Below are 17,481 nucleotides of genomic sequence, written 5' to 3'. Positions count from 1 at the left end.
AGGAGGCTGTAGGAATAGTTCAGGAAAAAGAAGATCCAAGTCCAAACTTGAGTGGGCGGGGGGTGGGGGGGTGAAAGGATGCGAGAGTCACAAGAGATATTTGAGAGGTTGATCTGACAGGACCTGGTATTTGATGAGGACATTATCAGAGGGTATCAAGAATGCATACTGTGGGGATGACTTGATGAGTCAGAAGAAGGACTGCAGAAGGGGATGTGGGTGGTTTGATGGAGCAGGTACGGAAGAGCACTGAAGCAAGCACAGGTTCTTTTGGAGTTCAGGGCCCCGTGTGACCTTAAAGGTTGCACCTGCATGAGGTCCTGCCAGGGACGGACCATCAGTGCTTCGGGAGATGGGATTTCACCACACATCCCCACTTCATCCTGGGTGTGACCACTCACATCCATCCCACAGAGCCCTCGTCCCTGCCGGCACACCATCTACATGATGATGAAAGATTCCACACTCCCTCCCTGCTCAGCAGCTCCCAAGCCTGTTACCTAAAGAAAAAGACTCCTTTCTAGAGAAGGGCTCTCCTTCTGTTTCTCCACTGAATTCACTCTAACTCCTCTCCAGCTAACCTTTGTCAGGCTTTAGTAAAATAGATGTTGACCTTCCAGGTAAGATTTGAATACTCTCACGAAGTCACAGGAGTCACAGAATGAGAAAGACAAAACCATGGGTTCTCCTTGACGCAACCGTTGACATGCAGTTCCAGTGCTGGGGTACCGGGGTGGGGTGAGGGGCAAGGGGCTATCAACTGAGACTCTCTTCCTGGATAGGAGGGTCTGGGGCAGCCTGGGGACATCCTGATGTTTGCAAAATCCCACTTGACAACAGTCCTGCTCTTTAGCAACATGAACACGATGGTCTTTATTTTTATCTCGATGAGGAAACTGAGGCCCAGAGAAGTCAGATGACTTCCCAAGGTCACGAAGGTAGGAAACAGCACAGTTAAAACCAGAACGCACACCTCGTGAGCCCTGAAATGAACCAGTTTTTTTCTACACACCCTGCCGAGGACCCAGTCCTCCCGTCTCACCAGCAGTTCTTTGGGGCATTGTATAACACCAGCTTAAGGTTTCAAAGCAGCTTCCATTCTATTTGTATATAAAACAACTCTGATTTCTGCTTTGCTCCAAGGGTAATAATTTTCCTGCTAATTTTTACTTCTTGTTCTGAATCTTCAGAGACAATCCTGCTACCCAATTTAATCTCAAGACTCACATGAATTCCCAGGACGTGAAGGCAGCCATAGAGAAGATTTCTCAGAGAGGAGGGTTGTCTAATGCAGGTACATGTCTAATGTCTGTCTAATGTCCAATTCGGATTCAGACCTTCTTGCTACTATGGTTCTCCTTCTATGTGGTCGTCTGCTAGCATCCTAGATAGAAAAAGGAAAAATCCAAATAATCCATTAAGAAATGACTCACAGAATATCTGTATCTTTCCTAAAGCATTACTGTGGACTGGGGGCAAAAATCATTATTACACTCATGCTGGAGAGTTCTTAGCAGGCCTGTTTCCTCAGGATAGCAGTTTTCTTTAGGACAAGCAGGACTACTGTTACGACTACCATTACAGGTCTACAAGTCATCAACTATCTTTGTGTTTCGTGAAAAAGAAATTTTTAATGAAAACAAAATTTGGGCTTCCCTGGTGGCTCAGTGGTAAAGAATGTGCCTTCCAATGCGGGAGACATGGGTTGAGTCCACAGCTGAGCCTGTGTGCCACAACTATGGAGCCCGTGCCTAGAGCCCATGCTCTGCAGCAAGAGAACCCACTACGATGAGAAGCCCGAGCACAGCTAGAGAATAGCCTAGGCAGCAACGAAGACTCAGCACAGCCAAATAATAAATAAATAAATAAAATTTAAAAATAAATCAAATCTGTAGCTGGCTCCATTCAGGAAGCTTCACAGTGCTCCTTGGGAATCTTTCTCTAATCAGCTCCTGTTACAGTGATAACCATGCAGAGACATGGTCTTTGTTTCCAGCTGTGTCTCCTGACATCTGAGCCTTCCTGGTGGTGATGGGGTGGAGTGGGAGTGGGGCACCAAAATCCCAAGGTCAAAATCTAGTCTTTAGTGGGGCAGGTGCAAAAACTCCATTTTATCAGTTCCCCAGAGGTGAGTAGGAATTAGAAGTAGTTTCACACTAACCAAGTTCAAAGGTCACTAGTGAGCCCATGCCAGTATACCAATTTATAAATGGTAGTCTGATTTTGGGCTTCCCTGGTGGCACAGAGGTAAAGAATCTGCCTGCAATGTGGGAGACTTAGGTTCGATTCCTGGGTGAGGAAGATCCCCTGGAGAAAAGAATGGCTAACCACTCCGGTATTCTTGCCTGGAGAATTCCATGGACAGAGGAGCCTGATGGGGTACAGTCTGCATTTGGGGCACTGGGAGGACTGCCCACTCCTGGGGGGCCCTGTCTGGACCATCACAGTCCAGGGAAATGGAGATGTGAGCCACATTGCTTGCCATGGAATGTGCACAGGAAATACAGCTATCTTTGAAGGAGCTTCTTCAAAATTACAGTACATCTGATTTATTACTTCCCTCCCCACTTTAATGTACATCTATTTAAACCAGTGCATTGGTATCTAGCAAATGAAGAGCCTTTGATCTCTGAACAATTCTAAATAAACACCATCCAAGTCCCTGGGATCTGAGACACCAAATCGGATATTGCCTCATCACAAACATGATAGAGTTGATGTCTGATTTGTTTTCAATTTGATACTTCGATCTCTGAGATTCCAGTAAGGTATCAGGAGTAAAACTCTAAAACTTCAGAAGACATCCTATGTCCTTGATGGGGTTAGAGAGGTGTCTTAATAAAATCAGTATATGTTTTTTCAGTAGGTAACATGTTCTATATCTGCCCTGTACTGATGGGGGTTTGAGTTTAGAGAACAGAACCCATTCCAGCTGATTTAAGCAGAAAGGGATTTATTTCAGGGTATGAAATGGTTTTGAGAATTAGAAGAAACGTACTCTAGGCTGTTTTCAAAGATGGCTTCCAAAGGCTTCCTGCTGATCCAGGACCTCCAAGGAGCCATGCCTCTTCCAAGACCAGAAAATTGCTTTCTCAATTCTACCACTGCAGCCTCTTTAGGAATCTGCTTCAGCCAGGAAGCCATGCTGATTGGGAAACTTCTGCTACAACTGCCAGCTTCAAAAACATGCCTTGCTTGCTCCATTCACAGCCACAAAATACATGCTTTGCACCCTACCTTCTCAACACCAAGGAGGCTGGTCACTAATCATAGGCACCTCTGCTAACACTACCCTGGAAAAGTCAAACATTCTACAGACTTGGCTACAGAAATAGCAGAATCAAAAGTACAACCTCTACCCCATGTTCATCTTCTAAACCTCATGTGCATATCATTTCATGAAACTAAAACACATCCAGAACTCCAGCTGCAAGGAAATCTCAACAATGCAATTTTCAGATTTCTAGCCTCTGCTTTCAAGACACACTAGAAGGCTAATGGAACACGTATTGAGTGCAAATTGACTGTGGCCTCCAGATTTAAGACTGGGTGAGGTCAAGGTGATCTTCTGAGGGCTCCCTGTGCTCTGTCTACAGGCAGCTAACAGTAAACCAGAGGGGACTGCTGGGTGCCTTGGGCCTTGAAGGAAATCAGCTCTGGCTGTTAATGCAGTTCTCTGAGGTTTTCACACAGCCAGCTCACATGGGTTCTCCAAGACACTTCTCTAGCAACTGAGAATGTAACCATTTGATCCTTTCATTTGACAGATAAGATTGTACTAGTCAGTGAAGCCAGGATGCTGGTCAAAACCAAAGAAGCCTTGAGTATAATGTTATAACCCTAATGTCTTAAGAAGGTAGCTCTTAACTCTTATTTAGATTGAGGATCCCTTTGAAAGCTATGGCTTTTGTGCCTAAATACTCATATACACAAAATTCAGTTCATTTCAGTTCAGTCACTCAGTCGTGTCCGACTCTTTGCAACCCCATGGACCGCAGCACGCCACGCCTCCCTGTCTATCACCAACTCCAAGAGTCTACCCAAACCCATGTCCATTGAGTCGGTGATGCCATCCAACCACCTCATCCTCTGTCATCCCCTTCTTCTCCTGCTATCAATCTTTCCCAGCATCAGGATCTTTTCAAATGAGTCAGCTCTTCACATCAGGTGGCCAAAGTATTGGAGTTTCAGCTTCAACATCAATGAACACCCAGGACTGATCTCCTTTAGGATGGATTGGTTGGATCTCCTTGCAGTCCAAGGGACTCTCAAGAGTCTTCTCCAACACCACAGTTCAAAAGCATCAATTCTTCAGTGCTCAGCTTTCTTCACAGTCCAACTCTCACATCCATACATGACCACTGGAAAACCCATAGCCTTGACTAGATGGACCTTTGTTGACAAAGTAATGTCTCTGCTTTTTAATATGCTGTCTAGGTTGGTCATAACTTTTCTTCCAACAAAGTAAGTGTCTTTTAATTTCATGGCTTCAGTCACCATCTGCAGTGATTTTGGAGCCCTCAAGAATAAAGTCAGCCACTGTTTCCACTGTTTACCCATCTATTTGCCATGAAGTGATGGGACCAGAGCCATGATCTTAATAGTTTTCTGAATGTTGAGCTTTAAGCCAACTTTTTCACTCTCCTCTTTCACTTTCATCAAGAGGCTCATTAGTTCTTCTTCACATTCTGCCATAATGGTGGTGTCATCTGCATATCTGAGGTTATTGATATTTCTACGGGCAATCTTGATTCCAGCCTGTGCTTCTTCCAGCCCAGCATTTCTCATCTTGTACTCTGCATATAAGTTAAATAAGCAGGGTGACAATATACAGCCTTGTACTCCTTTTCCTATTTGGAACCAGTCTGTTGTTCCATGTCCAGTTCTAACTGTTGCTTCCTGATCTGCATACAGGTTTCTCAAAAGGCAGGTCAGGTGGTCTGGTATTCCCATCTCTTGAAGAAGTTTCCACACGTTATTGTGATCCACACAGTCAAAGGCTTTGGCATAGTCAATAAAGCAGAAATAGGTGTTTTTCTGGAACTCTCTTGCTTTTTCCATGATCCAGCGGATGTTGGCAATTTGATCTCTGGTTCCTCTGCCTTTTCTAAAACCAGCTTGAACATCTGGAAGTTCTTGGTTCACATATTGCTGAAGACTGGCTAGGAGAATTTTGAGCATTACTTTACTAGCGTGTGAGATGAGTGCAATTGTGCAGTAGTTTGAGCATTCTTTGGCATTGCCCTTCTTTGGGATTGGAATGAAAACTGACCTTTTCCAGTCCTGTGGCCACTGCTGAGTTTTCCAAATTTGCTGGCATATTGAATGCAGCACTTTCACAGCATCATCCTTTAGGATTTGAAAGAGCTCAACTGGAATTCCATCACCTCCACTAGTTTTGTTTGTAGTGTTGCCTCCTAAGGCCCACTTGACTTCACATTCTAGGATGTCTGGCTCTAGGTAAGTGATCAAACCATCGTGATTATCTGGATCATGAAGATCTTTTTTGTACAGTTCTTCTGTGTATTCTTGCCACTTCTTCTTAATGTCTTCTTCTTCTGTTAGGTCCATACCATTTCTGTCTTTTATTGAGCCCATCTTTGCATGAAATATTCCCTTGGTATCTCTAATTTTCTTGAAGAGATCTCTAGTCTTTCCCATTCTGTTGTTTTCCTCTATTTCTTTGCATTGATCACTGAGGAAGGCTTTCTTATCTCTCCTTGCTATTCTTTGGAACTCTGCATTCAAATGGGTATATCTTTCCTTTTCTCCTTTGCTTTTCGCTTCTCTTCTTTTCACAGCTATTTGTAAGGCTTCTTCAGACAGCCATTTTGCTTTTTTGCATTTCTTTTTCTTGGGGATGGTCTTGCTCCCTATCTCCTGTACAATGTCACGAACCTCTGTCCATAGTTCATCAGGCACTCTGTCTATCAGATCAAGTCCCTTAAATCTATTTCTCACTTCCACTGTATAAGCATATGGGATTTGATTTAGGTCATACCTGAATACTCTAGTGGTTTTCCCTACTTTCTTCAATTAAGTCTGAATTTGGCAATAAGGAGTTCGTGATCTGAGCCACAGTCAGCTCCAGGTCTTGTTTTTGCTGCCTGTAATGAGCTTCTCCATCTTTGGCTGCAAAGAATATAATCAATCTGATTTCAGTGTTGGCCATCTGCTGATGTCCATGTGTAGAGTCTTCTCTTGTGTTGTTGGAAGAGGGTGTTTGCTATGACCAGTGCATTCTCTTGGCAAAACTCTATTAGCCTTTGCCCTGCTTCATTCTGTATTCCAAGGCCAAATTTGCCTGTTACTCCAGGTGTTTCACGACTTCCTACTTTTGCATTCAAGTCCCCTATAATGAAAAGGACATCTTTTTTGGGCGTTAGTTCTAAAAGGTCTTGTAGGTCTTCATAGAACCATTCGACTTCAGCTTCTTCAGCATTAGTGGTCGGGGCATAGACTTGGATTACTGTGATATTGAATGGTTTGCCTCGGAAACGAACAGAGATCATTCTGTCATTTTTGAGATTGCAACCAAGTACTACATTTTAGACTCTTGTTGACTATGATGGCTACTCCATTTCTTCTAAGGGATTCCTGCCCACAGTAGTAGATATAATAGTCATCTGAGTTAAATTCCCCCATTCCAGTCCATCTTAGTTCACTGATTGCTAGAATGTCGATGTTCACTCTTACCATCTCCTGTTTGACCACTTCCAATTTGCCTTGATTCGTGAATATAACATTCCAGGTTCCTATGCAATATGGCTCTTTACAGCATCGGACCCTGCTTCTATCACCAGTCCCATCCACAATTGGGTATTATTTTTGCTTTGGCTCTAGATACAAAATACTGTGTATAAATTCCAGGGATTTGTGGATACTCACCCCCAGTGCCCAAGGGTCCACAGAGGCCAGGTTAAGAGCCCTCCCTTTGGGGCTATCAGTCATCCCAGTTTCCCCAAGGGCATATGGGACTTTCAGTGCTAAACCTGGGAAAGTCCCAGAAAACTGGTATAGTTTCTCACCCTCCTTGATTCCAAAACTCTCCTGAGGCCCTAGACAAATGTGAAGTATATGCTTGAGAAAGGTATGCTGGGAAGCTACGTCATCCCTCCCAACTGCTGCTCTCAGTTGAGGCAGGCTGTCATCATGGAAACCTAGGCCCAGCAGTCTGGAGTGACCTATCCAGGCCCACATGGCCAGTAGAAAGCGTAGCCAGGTAGAACACATCTCTCAGTTCTTAGTGGGTGTGGTGCCTTCCAGGCCAGCCAGACCTGTGCCTCTAGCGGAAATGACACAAGATTCCATTGAATCCAGAATACACCCTTCCACACCTGGAGCGTCGGGTTCACCGCAAGCCCTCAAAGCCCAAGGAGAAGGCTACCCCACACTTTTGGAAATGGCTCAGGGGCTTACTGAGGTCAGCTCCAGCACCCAGGCAGAGAACGGACACTATTGTTCCCATGAAAAGCTTTTCTCACCTGCATGCTGGTCTCAAAAACTTTTTATTCTTTTTTAATTTTTAAAATTGAAGTATTGTTCATTTACAGTATTGTGTTAGGTTCAGGTGTACAGCAAAGTGATTCTTTTTTTTTCAGATTATTTTCCATTAGGGGTTATTACAAGATATTGAATATTGTTCTCTGTGTTTTACAGTAAATCTTTGGTGTTATCTGTTTTATGTATAGTAATTTGCATCTGTTAACCCAGTACTCCTAATTTATCCCCCCCCCCATTTCTTCCTTGGTAACCATGTGTTTGTTTTCTATGAGTCTGTTTCTATTTTGTATATACAGTCAGTTATACTAATTTTCAGATTCCACATATGTGTTATCAAAGAATATTTGTCTTTCTCTGTCAGACTGACTTCACTTAGCATGATAATTTCTAAGTCCCTCCATGTTACTGCAAATGGTATAAAACCTTTTTAAAACAAGAGGAAATTAGAAGTTGAAGCTCAAAATGAAGCTGGGGAGGGAAATGGCTAGTGCTATAGGTTCCATAATATTGTGAATGTACTTAATACTACTGAACTGTACACCCAAAGCTAGTTAACATGATTAAAAAAAGAAAACAAGCCAACGAGGGAGGGAATGGATATTTTTCTGCACCTCTTTATGCTGCTCTCATCTGTTCCATAATCACTCCAAGCAAGAGTTTTCTTTTCCTTCCAGGCCGGGCCATCTCCTTTGTGACCAAGAACTTCTTTTCCAAATTTAATGGAAACAGAGGTGGTGCCCCCAACGTGGCCGTGGTGATGGTGGACGGCTGGCCCACGGACAAGGTGGAGGAGGCCTCAAGGTTGGCGAGAGAGTCAGGCATCAACATTTTCTTCATCACCATTGAAGGTGCCTCTGAAAATGAGAAGCAGTACATGCTGGAGCCCAACTTTGCAAACAAGGTACGTTTGCCAACAAGGTATGCCTTCTAAGTAAGGTATGCAAGTGGGAAACCCATCCAATAAAAGAACGCCCTCCACTTCACACAGCTGTAGCAGCCATCCAGGCTGTGTCTCCTGTGTTTTTCAAATGGATGTTAAGCTCGTTTCTAGGCAGGAGGGCCTCCAGTGAGAGACTGGTGAGTCTGGAACCTGGAGTTACCCTCTCAAAGCAACACCCAACAAGCCACCACGTACCTGGTGAACTGAGGTCTGGCATCAGCACCTTGGGAGGAGCAGGGTCCCCAAAGCCTCACATCAGAGGCTCCCCTGAGTGCCTCTCATAGCCCCAAGGGACCTCAAACTGGGCAGCCCAGCAAGTCTTCACACAAGCACACACATGGGCGCACATGTACCACAAGTCAACTAATCTGACAGACAAGACAAGGAAAGGTACTAAACCACATCAGGGAGCGCAGGCTTTCAAACTCAGCTGCCCCTGAGTTCCGCAGAGATGCCCAACAGGACACGGAGGCAGGACAGATGGGAATCTAGGCCTATTCCCCCAGTGCAGCTCACTTTGTGTATGCTTTATATGGTAGACCCCACATAAACCTTTCTCCAGAGACAGGACCCCAGGTTTAAAAAGGAGAGGAGGAGGACAGGAGGGGGGATGCCCCCAGTGTTAGCAGCCTGTCTCCAGATCTACTGGGGCTCAGCTCCCTGCACAGATCCTGCACTTCGTCATCATTCTCGCCTCCCTTAACCTCTAGGACAGTGTGGTTCTTACTTCACTTGCTCCCTCCTCTTTTCTGTCTTGTACCTGAAGCATAGACTTCCTTGGCTCTCTCCTCTGTGCTCACTAGTTTTTCTCCCTCCAGACCCTCTCCCAGGGCCACAGCTTCAGCCTTCACTCACAGGCAGTAACACATTGTCTCCCGCCGTGCTTTCTCTGGAGCTCAGTAGCCATCTGTTTCAAGCTGATAGACTAGTCTCCACCTGATGACCTGAAGAACCTTAAATCCTACACGCAACATGCCAAGTGCCTCATCTTTCCCACTCAAATTCCTTCTTCCTCCGGACTGTGCATTGGCCCCACAGCTGTCCCAGACACCCGGAGTTACGCCAGAACAACTTGTCAGCTCCCATGTCATGTCGCTCACATCTGCCCAGTCTTTCCCATGCCCAGTGCCACCTCCCCGGTTCAAGCGAGTATTGATACTTTACATGTCTTCTTTCTCCCTTTTGGATCTCCCCAGTTTAGATTTCACAATGCATCTCATGCTTTTTCCCAGTCCCACAGGGTCCTTGCTCAAAATCCTTCTCCATTCACTGTTACTCCTGAGGTTTTCTGGAGGGTGGTCTTAACCCAGCTCCCTAGCTCCAGCCACCCAGTGTCCTGCCCATGCCAGCACCACGCTCTCTCCTGTTATGACTCACTCAGACTGCCTGGTGGGGATCCTTGCCCCCCATCCATTGGCTAGAATTCAACTCAGCCTCGACACCCATCTCATATGGCACCTAAGCCATGGAAAGTTTTGTGAACCCCATTAAGTTTTTACAAACCAATTAAAGTACATTTCCCAGGACATTTTAAAGTCATTTCTTGTTTTCAAATAATGTTTTAATTATACACCTTCAACAGCAGCCAGCAGGTCTGTGATTCTCTCTGTGACCTCTTGAGAGGCAATGGCAAGGGAAATGGTCACTTCCAGGAGCACACCAACCAGGTTGCTCAATGTGTATTTGCAGGCACCTTGAGTTTTTTCTGGAACATGCTTGGGCACAAGTAAACATTCATTTGCCTGGAGGCAGGGTTGTCCAGGGGACAGAGCTGGGGTTCTGAGGGCAGAGAGATTTGAGTTGTGACCTCAAGGATGTCACTTCACAACTGGCCCTCAGTTTGTTCCTTCATGACAAGTGGGTTAGAATTCCACCCTGTAGGGTTAAGGTGGGCAGAGGGTGGGTAGTGAAATGATGTTAAGAACATCTAGTTGGGTGCCGGACACAGATGTGGAACCCCCTTCTTGCTGGATGCAGGTCTGCCCTCTAACCAGTTCTTAAGCTTCCTCTCCTGTGTGCCTTTTGTTTTCCCAATCAGAACAAAAGCTTTCTTTAATCCTCATGGGTTGGTGCCCACCAATGCCAGCCTTATGGCTAGCTGCCAGTACAAACCAAGGGGCCTGGAGGGGCATAAATATGAAGCTTAAACCAGAAATTCCCCTCTCCCGGTGGATTTGCTTGACTGATGGTTCTCCATGAAAGCAGAGACCTGGCTGAGGGTGGGGGAATGGGTCAGAGATAACCAGAGGGGCCTCTGCCCTGAGAGCACCTGACTGGGTGAACCGAGATGGACAGAGGCCTTAGGTGGCCAGTCATGGTGATCCATTGGAGGTTGAGACCCCTGACCTGGCGGGTGGCCTGCCCCTGTCTTCCAGGCTGTGTGCAGAACCAACGGCTTCTACTCGCTCACCGTGCAGAACTGGTTCAGCCTCCACAAGACTGTGCAGCCGCTGGTGAAGCGGGTCTGTGACACCGACCGACTGGCCTGCAGCAAGACCTGCTTAAACTCGGCCGACATCGGCTTCGTCATCGACGGCTCCAGCAGTGTGGGGACCAGCAACTTCCGCACTGTCCTCCAGTTTGTGGCCAACCTCAGCAGGGAGTTTGAGATTTCAGACACGGACACGCGGATTGGGGCCATGCAATACACCTACGAGCAGCGGCTGGAGTTTGGGTTCGATGAGTACAGCACCAAATCTGATGTCCTCAATGCCATCAAGAGGGTGGGCTACTGGAGTGGAGGGACCAGCACAGGAGCTGCCATCCACTATGCCCTGGAGCAGCTCTTCAAGAAGTCCAAGCCCAACAAGAGGAAGCTAATGATACTCATCACCGACGGGAGGTCCTATGACGACATCCGGATACCGGCCATGCTTGCCCATCACAAGGGTAAGTGAGCTGCTCTTGCTGACCAGTCTGGGGCTGAGCAGACCTCTGGGCCTTGATGGGTTGTTTCTCTGGGCACCGGTTTTGTCTAAACCTAATAAAATGTTCACAACCCTAGGGCATTAGGGTGTAGTTCAACACCACAGGGCCCTCTGGGTAGTGAAGAAGGGTCAGGCAAGGACACGAGGGTAGTTTCCACAGCATCAAGGCCTGCGGACGCTACCCCTCTTCTTTATGTCCCACACTCACCGACACGTGATGCATTAAAGAGGAATTTGACTCCTCACTCTAATCTCCCCTGAAGACCACAAAATTGTGTTAGAAACTTGAAGAAAATGGATGTTTTAAAACAGAAGTATAATACTATCATATAAGCAATTGCTAACCAGATATTGGAGGTTTTGGGGCGGGAGACCTCAAAGAAATTTTCATTCAAAGTATTTAAAGAGATATTTCCATATGAAATTTGAAAGAGGACAACAGGAAGTTTAAAACCATGAAAAATGAGCAAAACGTTTTTTTGTAAGTGTTCAAAAAATCAGTCATATGTAATGCCTTTTGGACAAAATCTATATATAATCCTTGTTTAGAAAAGTGCCATAAAATACAAGGACAATACAAACAACCTGAGAAAACCCCTAGTGACAGTAATACTAGTAATGACAATAAAAGTAAACGGAGTCATCAGTGAACCAAAAACCTGCGGTAAGTACTGGTGAACAAGACTTACCTATTGTGCGGGAAGTTTTCGTGTGTGTGTATGCACTAAGTCTCTGCCTCCATTTAATTTGAGTTTGTTTGCAGGATTTCCCATATTCTTTAAAGCTGCTTTTAATCCTTTCTGAAACAAGGAGGGATATAAAAATAAGCCTTCAGGAACCAATATTTCTGGCTTCTGGAAAAGTAACCAGACACCAGGTTCAGACGGTCTTCCCAGTGATTTGCCCCGTAGGGAGCACTCATAACGGTGGGATGGCAGGTGGTCCACATGCCAGCAGTCACAAGGCCCTGTGGGCTCCTGTCAGCAGAGTAAGGATGGTTTATGGTTCAGAAGCAAACTGCCCAAAGTTCCAAAGTGAGTGGGCAGAGCCAGGTGGGGCAACTCTTGGTGACAAGCCCAAGAGCGTCCATCCCCAGCTTGTGTTCAGCTCCTCTTACTCATTTTTCTCGATGCCTCTCCTTAAGCCTCACCCAGAGGGTATCCTTGACCCACTGGTCAGGAGAAAGTGAAGACCTAGGATGATGTCCCAGGCACTGTCAGGGCTATCATGTTCTGGGTATCTTTAAACAACAAGGGCCAACAGATGCAAGTGACATGGAAGCCATGAGCACTGGGGTGTCCCCGAGGGTGTCCAAGCCAAGGCTGGGGGACCATCTATCAGAATTGCCAGTAGAAAGACCTCTACCGTAAGGTTGGACTGCAGGATGTGAAAAGCTAAATCTCTAATATTGGTCTTGTTGTCTTTACTTGGGCCGGGGGTGGGAGAGGGCAGCCCTTCCATCTGTGAATAGAAACAAGATCTTAGTGGGTCTAAGCCCTGTTCTGCAGCTAAACTCTTCCTGTGACCACTTGGCAGCATTTTTAAAGCCCAACCCTGACTTTTCCCAATGTGGATAATGTTCAGAGAAAAGACACTGGAAAGGTGAGAAAAGGACCTGGCAGCTTAATGAGCCACAATAGGAGAAGAGCTTAGCCCAGAACCACCTGTGGTGTGGACGGCGCTCCCATCAGCAGGAAAGGGAACCCAGAAGATGCTAGAGAAAGCCATGGCCCTGCGGGTGGCGGGGAGGCGGGGGATTGGAGCCTGGGCAGAAGCCCCTCCCCAGGCTCTGCCCGCCATCTCATGGCCATCTTGCTTATCCCACCCTGGTCAGCCTGGAGTGGGCATGGGAATAGGTCAGCACCTGCCCCAGTCAAGAAGCACACTCCGGGCAGTCTGCCGCCCCACTAAGGACAGATGCCTGCTCTCTGAATTCCTCTTCTCCCTGAGGCATCTCAGTCCATGGTTACAGCCCAAACCCTTTAATCCTACTATGTTCATTCCCCTTTGTATCTAGACACACTCCAGTCCCTCCCTTCTTAAAGAGGGAAATAATTCCCTTTGACCCCATGTTCTGGCTCGTTACCACCTGCCTCCTCTTTATCTTCATTTCTCTTTCAATCTCAGCTCACAGCAATTCACTTGGTTTCTTTGGCTTTGACTCCCTGGACACTTCTCTCTACAAGCTACGGCATCTTATGTTTCTTCTGAATTCAGTGGATACCTTTTCCCTTTCATCTCCAGTGATGCCCCTGCAGCAGTCAGCACTGTTAGCTCCTTCTTTATCTGTAAACACTTAACTTTTCTGTGGTGATGGAGCAGATGCTGGGTCGCCAGCTCTCCAGGTCCTTGTGCATGTTTTCCTGCTCTGGAAATCCTCACTGTTGGAGCCTATGGCTTATAAAGTCACCCTCAAGCCAAAAGTGATTCAGCTCCACTGGTTTTGTTTTGTTTTTTGGCCAAGGTTTGCAGCAAAGAGAGGGCTTATCCACAAGGCAGGCAGGAGAACCAGTCACAAGTCTACCTCCCCAAAGGCAAGGGGCTCAGGGCTTTACAGGATAGCAAAGGAGTGGGGCATCTGAGTGGTGGGGAGGAAAAGATATGGAATTGTTCTGTGCAGGCAGAACTAAGCTACAGGCCTCTGCATGTGTTCTAAAGGCCACTAAGTGGGCATTCACGCATGCCAGGTTGGGGGGTCAGTGGTCCTATCCAGTCTTAACCAGCTCAGCTGAACTAGACACAGCTGAGTCTCAGCTCAGCTGATTCCAAGTTTCTGGAGAACAACTCAGGCAAACATCTTATTGTTGTGGCTATGAGCCACTTGCAGGACATGCAAGTCTTAAAACAATCTTGATTAGTGAAGGCAGGTGGATTTGACTACCCGTCATTTCACTTACATTTAAAAGATCTTGAACTGGTTTTTGAGGCGGTTAAGACTCAGTTTTGCGTGACTCTACACACAGAGCAGGTGTGTGGCATGGGGTATAATCTGCAGGGCACCCAAGTTTCGCTTGTCCCAGATACCATTCCCTTGCTGTTCCTCATGAAATTCTTATCATGGATTGACTCCATTCTTCTGTTTTGTTGTTGTTTTTTTCTCCAAAGGATGGTAAACCCCTGTGAGAGAACAATTATATCAGTTTCACTGCTGCTGGCATGCAGCACATGTTCATGCTTTGGGCACATTTCTGATTTTGGATTTGGTTGCATTCAAGCACAATGGCCAACAGAGTGGCAGGAAGGCAAGGGTGGATGGCCACACTTTTCCTTGGGGACATTCACTTCATCCACCTTCTGTCCCCACAGGCGTGATCACCTATGCCATAGGTGTGGCGTGGGCTGCCCAGGATGAGCTGGACATCGTCGCCACTCACCCTGCCAGGGACCACGCCTTCTTCGTGGATGAATTTGACAACCTCTACAAAGTGGTCCCCAAGGTCATTCAGAACATCTGCACAGAGTTCAACTCACAGCCTCGGAACTGAGTTCAGAGCAGGCCAAGCACCAGCAAAAGCTGCTCTCCCGACTGACTCTGGGATGACCCCCAACACTTTTCGGGGCACATGTGGGACAGCCAGGAAGGCAGGGCTTGCAAACCACGTCTTGTTATTTTTCTTTGCTAGGGTGGTTTTTCATACTTGGAGTTAGAAAGATGATCATTAATTTGTAGGGTGAGCCAAAAAGATACCTTGCTTTGGGAATGCTGGGCATTTTACATTTTGAGAATTGTTTTTAAAATAAATATTGAGACTAGAACAAAGCACTTACCATAGGCTTACTTAGAGCTTTTGTGAGATTTTTAACATCTTTATGTCCAGTCAGAAATCTGTTAACTCTCCACAAGTTTCATTTTTGTCACAACAATATAGGAGTCGGTTATTAAATGTTTGAAAGGATTTCATGCAATCACTCTGTGTTCTGGGCAGTGGTCACAGGGTTGTGGCAGGGCCACCCCCAATCATGCCCCAGAGCACCTGCCCTGCGCCGTCCCCTGGCTCGAGGTGACAGCGCGCCCATGTGGGTGCAGGGACAGTGTGGCACAGCACGGCTGCCCCTGGTTTACCTTCGTCTTCTCAATTGTGGGAATCACTGTGTTCCTGCAGTGTATGGAGTAGTTGGGGAATGGCCCTGGAGGACCACACTCATTTGGCTTTTTTTTCCCATATTCTTTTTTTTTATTGGTGTATACTTGCTTTACAATGCTGTGTTGGTTTCTGCTGTACAACGAAGTGAATCTGCTATATGTATACATAAATCCCCTCCATCTTGAGCCCCCCACCCTTCAAGTGACCTGGCTTTGGAAGCAGGGCATCAGGCTGGTACAGCCGCTCTCAGCCCAAGCTGCTTGTTAGAATCATTTTAGAGTAAAACGCTCATTCCCAGGTCCCATCCCAATCTATGAAAGCTGAGTCTTTGGGACGAAAGCCGGATCACTGACAGGTCTGACGAGCTCTCTGATGATACTGAGGATGTGCTGCCAGGATGAAGAACTACAAGCTGCCTCGGAGGGTCAGTGTTAGAGCTGTTACCTGGGAGAGTCCCTGTTTATATGCCTGCTGTTCTGGGTCCCATTTAGTTTAACATTCATCTTGTATATTTCATATGTTAACTAGATACTACTATTAATAATTCCATTCAAATAAGCTGGCCTGGGTTTGACTGAACCCCACTTTTTACTTCCAAGACTTATTCATTACGATATGAAATTACATATGCGATAGGGAGCATTCAGAAGCATTCTAAATAGCTATACCCTACTTGACAAGTTATATTCTGTAAAAATGTATTTTGGAGAATGGTACTCTGAATATAGGCCAAAAGATAGTACCTGTATTAATACTTGGGGCAAAATATTTATGTAAGAAATTTTGAATCAGAAATAATATCCATTTAATAGAATTTGTGCAGAATTTACCAATCTCTCGATACCTGAGGGGTTATTGGCAATTAAAAATGTTGTGGTCTACTGAGAAAGGTGTCAATGATTTCAAATTTATTAACCATAAATTTTACTTCAAAAGCAATTGCAGACAGGTTTGTTCAAAAACTTCAAATATGACAACTAGCTTCAAAAAGGAAATTCTTCATTAAGATACCAGTGCCAGATTTAGTTAGGAAACTAATTACAGGACATAAGTACTAGGGGCGATTATTCTGCCTATTATTTTGAATGTGCAGATAATTGATATAAAGTTTTTTTCAATGTTGCTTCAATGTACACAAGTTAATTTTTTTTAAGAGAAGTCTTACTTTGGAAAACAGATTTGGAATATAATTATTTTACAGAGGCTTTAATATGAAAACCAATTTGTCATCAATAAGTAAATATTTCCAAAAATGATATAACTTAATTATTTTGGTGTTCTCTTTCATTTACTGTACCAGTTTGAAAAATAAGTTATATGGTCACCCTACCTATGCTGCTGCTGCTGCTGCTAAGTCACCTCAGTCGTGTCCGACTCTGTGTGACCCCATAGACGGCAGCCCAACAGGCTTCCCCGTCCCTGGGATTCTCCAGGCAAGAACACTGGAGTGGGTTGCCATTTCCTTCTCCAATGCATCAAAGTGAAAAGTGAAAGTGAAGTCGTGCAGTCGTGTCCGACTCTTAGCGACCCCATGGGCTGCAGCCCACCAGGCTCCTCCGTCCATGGGATTCTCCAGGCAAGAGTACTGGAGTGGGGTGCCATCACCCTACCTATAGGTATCATAATTTTGAAGATAAAAGAAACCTCTTCAGACAGGTCCATTGTTGATATGTTGTCACATACTTGAGTATATGCTGTGTGGACCACCAGAAGTGAGGCTGTTGAGGCCCTCAGAGATCACAGGGTTGTTAGAATTGTCCATGTGGATGTTCAAGTCTCAAGAGATGGTGACGGGTCAGGATGGAGAGAGAAGCAGTGAGCCAAGCTCACATGTGCCCAGGGAGGGCAGAGGAGCCCAGGAGGTTGGGAGAGGACCACAGTGACAAGGCAGGAGGGCTGAGGCCAGATTCAAGGGGGCTGGGAGCAGACCTGTCCTGACTCCAGGCCTGAGACATGTGGGGTGAGACAGCACAAGTAGCCTTGTCTCAGGAGGTGGAGGAAGAGAACCAGACTTCAGGTAAGAGCA

At 45.9% G+C, this 17,481-nt stretch overlaps 1 protein-coding gene and 1 long non-coding RNA gene across 4 annotated transcripts in view; one reads left to right on the top strand and one right to left on the bottom strand.

Moving 5' to 3' along the window:
• VIT (vitrin) overlaps positions 1-16,721 on the top strand; it is a 124,541-nt gene extending 107,820 nt beyond the window's left edge. For both annotated transcript variants that reach the window (XM_086327460.1, XM_086327459.1), the window contains 4 exons: positions 1,191-1,294; positions 8,178-8,404; positions 10,819-11,332; positions 14,677-16,721. In XM_086327460.1, the coding sequence (XP_086183586.1) occupies positions 1,191-1,294; positions 8,178-8,404; positions 10,819-11,332; positions 14,677-14,855 (1,024 nt within the window). In that variant the 3' untranslated portion in view covers positions 14,856-16,721. The remainder of the gene's footprint in view (positions 1-1,190; positions 1,295-8,177; positions 8,405-10,818; positions 11,333-14,676) is intronic.
• On the bottom strand, positions 1,076-13,720 carry LOC147363514 (uncharacterized). Of its 2 annotated transcripts, XR_015137232.1 has the most exons (4): positions 13,595-13,720; positions 12,060-12,170; positions 8,115-8,357; positions 1,076-1,384 (listed from the first exon to the last, which is right to left on the bottom strand). It is a non-coding gene; the product is annotated as an uncharacterized LOC147363514 (long non-coding RNA). The 2 variants fall into 2 exon arrangements; XR_015137231.1 differs by lacking the exon at positions 1,076-1,384 and having other exon boundaries at positions 8,099-8,357.
• Positions 16,722-17,481: the final 760 nt, after the last annotated feature.

The sequence above is a fragment of the Bos grunniens genome, chromosome 11, assembly GCF_055505025.1.
Source record: "Bos grunniens cultivar Pamir isolate PY7600 chromosome 11, Bosgru_T2T1.0, whole genome shotgun sequence".
Classification (NCBI taxonomy): Eukaryota; Metazoa; Chordata; class Mammalia; order Artiodactyla; family Bovidae; genus Bos; species Bos grunniens.
This window is presented reverse-complemented; position numbering and strand designations above follow the sequence as displayed.